Here is a 6,229-nt window from a genome sequence, read left to right as displayed (position 1 = left end):
CAATGACAAAAAGTGATGAATTTATTACAATCATCATCAAGCGAACAATTATAAGTGTGTTTGATAATTGTTACTTTCTTGGACATCCGTGACAAGCTAGCTGTTATGATGCATGTGAAGATCAGATTGTATGTTTATAGATGCGTGTATAAGTAGTGTTTGATGACCCGACATTTCTCTAACAACAATTTCACTTTCAGATGTAGGTGTGTGGAACATCAAGGGAGCAATAACTCAATGCAAGGCAATCAGGACGACTAAGGACGATGCAGGGTAGCTCAAGCTAGACTCATCATTTAGGCAATGACGAGTCACCCTTCACTACTTATGCATTTACTTTTCATAACACCTATAGATGTATCTTGTTTTCTTCATGTGAATTATAATGGTTATTTTCATGACTTGTGTGAGACATTATTCATTTACATTGTCAATAAAGCTTATTTTTTCTTCTCAAAATTATTTGCACTCTATCCCGTGTCATATGCATTTGTATGAATGCAATCTGCAATATGATAATGTAATTTCTTTTGATTTTCTTTGTGCACCTGGAATGCAATATAACATAAGTAATATGTATCTTTGTTTCATTTTGTAAAACAAAAATATCTTAACCTATTTTTAAGCTAGAAGCAAAAAATAGGTAACAGTAATATAATTAAATAAAAAACATCTTACAAAATATAATTAAATCAATAAAATTTTGTTATAATAGAATTATAGCTACTATTTTTTTTTTAAAGAATTACTACTATTATTAATATTTAGTTTTATATAATTACTGCTTTTATTGAAATTTATTTTTTAGAACTAAATTTTGTCAAGTTTATATTGAGAAGATAATAATCTAAATTATTCTTTATAAAAAATAAAATAGTAATAGAATTCAAATATTAAAAGGAGAAAAATATTACAAATTTAGGAGACTTAAAATAGTTGTACATTATTTATTATTTGTTTTAAACAAAATATTGTTTAAATATTTGTATAAAAATTTCAAACTAAAAAAAATATTTTAATATTTTATTATAATAGTTAAATAAATTTAACGTACACTAGCTCTAATACTAATTGAGCTCTAATATTAACTCTAACCCTGGCCTAACCTTTATTTTAGAATGGAAACCATAAATTTAACCAACCCTTAACCCTAATCTTAAGCTAACCTTAATCCTAATCCTAACTACATTTAAATGATTAAATTTTAGTATATATTATTTAATATTTACAATATATTGAGGATTGTAATTCAATTATAATAATGATAATCTACATATTGTAATAAAATAATTTATAAATTTTCTAATCAATTCTGATTGCAAATTAATTTTTAAATCATTTAAATATTTATTATGTTTAAATTTTGAATATAATAAAGGAAAATATTTTACAAAATATAATTAAATCAAAATTAAAAATTAAAGACATGTTTTAAAATATAAGTACAACTATTTTTTTAAACCAATTTTCAAAAATATAATCCAAATTATTATTTATTAAAAATAAAATAATAAGACAATTAAGTATTGCAAAGATAAACATAAAATAATTGTATTGAAAAAAGAAAGGAAATATTATATATTTTCAAATTTTGAAATAATTGTGCATTGTTTATTATTTATTAAAAAAATGTTAAGACATTTGTATACTAATTAAATTTTTTTTTTTGATCGATAATATGAATATTTTATTGCTAAAGGGAAAATTACAAAAATATCAAAAAGATGGTGGAATCACCAACCCACCAACCCAAAAACCACCAAACCACCCTCCAAAATTGCCCTAAAGCATCATTTTACAAAGCTTACAGGGCATGCAAAAATCATCTTCCAACCCGAGCCAAGCAAAAAAGTCCACAAAGTTTCCATGGCATCTATAAATAGATTACAAAAACAAAGAGTAAACTCTCGAACAAGAAAACTAGACATAAAAATCAAGAACTACTCGGGTCTGAATTTAGGGTCAACACGTCCCTCATCTTCCTTTTCCTTGGCTTCAACCTCCGGTTCATTAGCTCCCTTTCCTCCGCCCGAGCCTGTCGAATTACCTCCTCCAAGTCCATAATCTGCACAAACAACTTCAATGCTTCCCACCCTCATCGTGCCTTCTCCCTGAATCTATCTTTCACTGCATCCTCCTACATCCTTAAAAATGGGATGTAATGCCTTTTCATCACTTGGTGGATGCCAATGACACCCTCTTAGATGTCAAAACCTATACCAGACACTGCCCACTCTAGGATCGACTCCATGTTCGCAAGGAATTCCTTCAGAACAATAGCTTTCAACACCTTTCAGACTGGTTTCGTGGAAGTCTCTAGGTCAAGTCCCCAAGCCATGATGAGTGAATACACATCCATTCTGGTCTGGTAACGGTGATCCACAAACCCCAATTCTTCACCTAGAATAAGATACACACTCTTAATCAGAAAAGTATCCTTGGACTGGAACATGTTTCTTAGCCTTTGCTCTGAAACGAGACCCCAAAATGGGCACAAGAGTTTGGATGTTTTTAGAGTGAAGTTGGCTTCCATTGCACTCTAAAAACCAACAATGCCACCCTCGAACTCCTTCCCTGTTAAAAGAAAGAACACATTGTTAAAAAAAACTTACAATAGACACTTGAAGAGTCCCACAAGGAAAGATGTCTCCCATAAAGGCAAGTCCCATCAAAAGTCATCGCCAATTCAAACTTGATTGACATTAATTGCCAACTTCAGACTAAGCTATCGAAACACAAGGGAAGGATACCAAGTGTCCACATCCATAAATTCTCATCCTTAGCCAAGTATAAGCAATCAACTAGGTTCACCAAAGTACATCTGCATCATCTCCACCCCACCATCTCGTCACACCTGTCCAACTCATGCCACGTTGGACAACAAATCCGCCACTCCATTCCCCACTCTTCAAGTATGAGAAATATGAAAGTCCTAGAATACTTGAAGCTTTGCACAGATAATTGAGATAAATTTGTTGATTCACCAACTTGGAGAGGAGCCTTTTGCTATTGCTTCCACCACAACTTTTGAGTCCCCTTCTAAGTGCACCCTCGAGACTTTCATATTGCTTACCAATTCCACTACTAATAAAGAGAACTCTGCCTCAGCCTCATTCTTCGTACCATCTTGCAGCCTTTGCACCCCTTTAGAAAGGACCTCACCCTCCTCATCCCGAGCCACACACCCAACCCTTGATTTACCTAAATTTCCTCTCGAGGCCCCATCAAAATTGATCTTAATCCATCCTTGCTTTGGTTTGAGCCACATTTCTTCACCAACCCTATCCACCTTAGCCAAAGGATTAACCCTAAAAGACCGATGAACGGGTTAATTTTAAACTATTTTTTATTTTAACTTTAATAATTAAATTAAATTTAAATATATATACTTTCATAATATTATAATTCACTATATAAAAACATAAAATAATCATATTTATTAAATAAATAAAAAATACTAAGATTATTACTTCTATATAAATATCTCTTTTCAAAATTAATATTTTTCTTTTCAAAATTATTTTAATACAATGAAATTAAAAACAAACAATAATACAATTTTTTTTTAATTAAATATAAAAAAATAAATTATTTTTGTTTAGTGGAATTAAAAGTAAGAAATAATACATAAAACTTTAATAAGACAATTCAAATACCAATTCAAATATTGTAAAATTGAACATAAAATAATTGCATTAAAAAAATAATAAACAATATAAAAATATTTTAAATTTGAAAATATATAATATTTTTTTTAATATAATCATTTTATATCCAGTTTTACAATATTTAAATCTTATTAATTTTAAACTATTTTTTTCAACATTAACTATAATAATTAAATTAAATTTAAATATATATCCTTTCCTAATCTTATAATTTACCATATAAAAAATAATAATTATATTTATTTGAAAAAAAACCATTCTGAGATAAAAACCTTTTATATAATTTTTATTATTATTAAAATATTAAGTTTATATTTATATATTTATATTTAATTATAATATTATTTTTAATATAATTATTTTAAACTTCATTAGAATCTTGTACATTGCCTACACTTTTCCCTGACCCATCTATTACATAGGACAATCCATTGATATTTACACAATGTAAAAAAATATAAAGAATTTATGAATCGCTTGTTCAACATAGACAAATTAATATTTAGTGTTTCAATTGATAGTACTAACTAATAATTAATTGCATACATAAATTTTCCTTTTTGACAAATGCAAAAAATACCAGTGTGAAATTTTTCCAATGCGGGAACAATATGTCAACATGATAAATATGGAATCCAACAGGAGTCCCTCCCACAATATAGCCTATAAGCTAATAAACATAAAGATATTTTTAGGTTGTATAAGTCTTTTATTTATACTATTATGTTGAATAATGTATAAGAAATATAAAATTTAGTCATGTATTATATTTTGCATTTAATATCATGGTTACAAAAATGGTATGACTCACAATCACACCTTGATCTGCATGTTAGAGAGGCATGGAAGATCAATTAGCGATTCCTTTTTCTATTTTTTTGCATACATTCATGCTATACATGGGGTCAATTGGTAGGACATTTAGAAAATTATGTATTATGTTGTGTCTGCAACACATGTCTTGATGGAGTTGTGATAGATTTAAATTGTTTGAGCATCTATTTGCACTAGATTTATATGTTATTTAATGTTTCAAATTTAGTCTCTTAAGTGCAACATCTTTGGAATGCAACAAAAAGAACAATTTATTATATATAAAAAATACTCCCTTTGTACATCTCTTTCTACCTCTCTTTGTTCTACTCTCTTATATATAAAGACTAATTGAGTTTATGTGCCCAATGCCACTAAACCATTTGATGACGCTTTCTGTACATGCTCCTTGTCTTCATGTCTTCTTACCTAAAATTTGACAAGCAAAGTCCATAGTGTATGATATTCATCCCTTTAGAGTACATAAGCATATCCATGTGGATATGCATGGACTAATTAGTAGCCAACATATCAACAAGAATGTCGACATAGGTTGACACCTAGCATGTTGACTATACCTATGATAAATCTTGGCCTAATGATAACAGTTTTAATAAAATATTGAATTATTCATAATCAACACGTATGCCCTGAATTTGATTTTGGAGAGTCACATAAGCACTATCCTTTAGTATATTGATTCCCTTATCCTTCTCAAGATAGAAGATATTTGAGGGCTCATAATATTAAAAAAGAGATAAATAGTGTGAAGCAAATTTTACATAACAACTTGGAAATATGAGGCCAAGAACGATACCATTCTCTAAAATTCTCACTTTTTCAATGATTTCATTGCCAACTACGCTTTTCTTCTAGTGTAAAGTAGGTTGATAGGCTTCATGAGAGTTAATGTCAAATAATTTTTATTATTTACATAGATTGGTAGTACCAATTACAACACCAAATAATTGAAAATGAGCACAATTGTTAGTTTCTCAATGTGGCTTCTTAGTAGTCACATGTTTTATTTAGTAATAATGTTTTGTACCCATCTTTGTGTTTACTTATAGTTATCTTGAATTCTCATTGAGCTTATAAGTTTAAGAAGAGGGTATTTGTGCATTACCATTGGATCTATCTATTAAATTGTTGTACTTATTTGAATAATACAATTGCCTAGATTGTATGTCTAATTGTTAGGCCATTATATAAATGATGTTGTACGCTCAATGCACCTTTGCATGAAAATTGGCAATTATGAATTGTTGATATACACAAAATTTGATCACTTTGAGTGTAAAATTCAAGTACCACCCATTTGATCCAATTTCACAAAGCAATCCATCTAATTTCACTTTAAGTAGTGCATGTTTCATATCATAAAGGTTCATTACTTATTGCCAAAAAAAATGATGGGTGAATTCTTTGTATCTGATACATTGAGAGACCTCAATGTGGGTTGGTATGCACGTATGGTGGATACCATATATAGCATAGATTTGACTTTCCCAAATGATTTTTAGTGTTATGATGAATTGAACATTTGAACTTTATACTAATACAATTTTGTGATGGTACAGATGGGCTTTTCTTTCAGAATAAGATGATTTGTTCATAGTTTTAAGTATGCTAAATTTTGGTTCATTGGTGTTTGATAGTTATTTTGTTAGGAAAATGGTGTCTCAACCTTGCATTTACATGAGGTTACTATTTATAGTAAGTTTTCATTTGAGCACTAAATAGTGCGA

The 6,229-nt window shown here is 29.1% G+C and overlaps 1 protein-coding gene across 1 annotated transcript; it reads right to left on the bottom strand.

Annotated features, from left to right (window-relative positions):
• Nucleotides 1-2,420: 2,420 nt before the first annotated feature.
• Nucleotides 2,421-3,268, bottom strand: LOC131071394 (uncharacterized). Its single transcript, XM_058007210.2, has 3 exons — nt 3,074-3,268; nt 2,812-2,906; nt 2,421-2,574 (listed from the first exon to the last, which is right to left on the bottom strand). Exons 1-3 carry the CDS (start codon nt 3,266-3,268, stop codon nt 2,421-2,423), a joined length of 444 nt encoding a protein of 147 aa, XP_057863193.2.
• Nucleotides 3,269-6,229: the final 2,961 nt, after the last annotated feature.

Source organism: Cryptomeria japonica, chromosome 2 (genome assembly GCF_030272615.1).
Source record: "Cryptomeria japonica chromosome 2, Sugi_1.0, whole genome shotgun sequence".
NCBI lineage: Eukaryota > Viridiplantae > Streptophyta > Pinopsida > Cupressales > Cupressaceae > Cryptomeria > Cryptomeria japonica.
The sequence above is the reverse complement of the archived record's forward strand: the minus strand, read 5'-3'. Positions and strand labels throughout refer to the sequence as shown.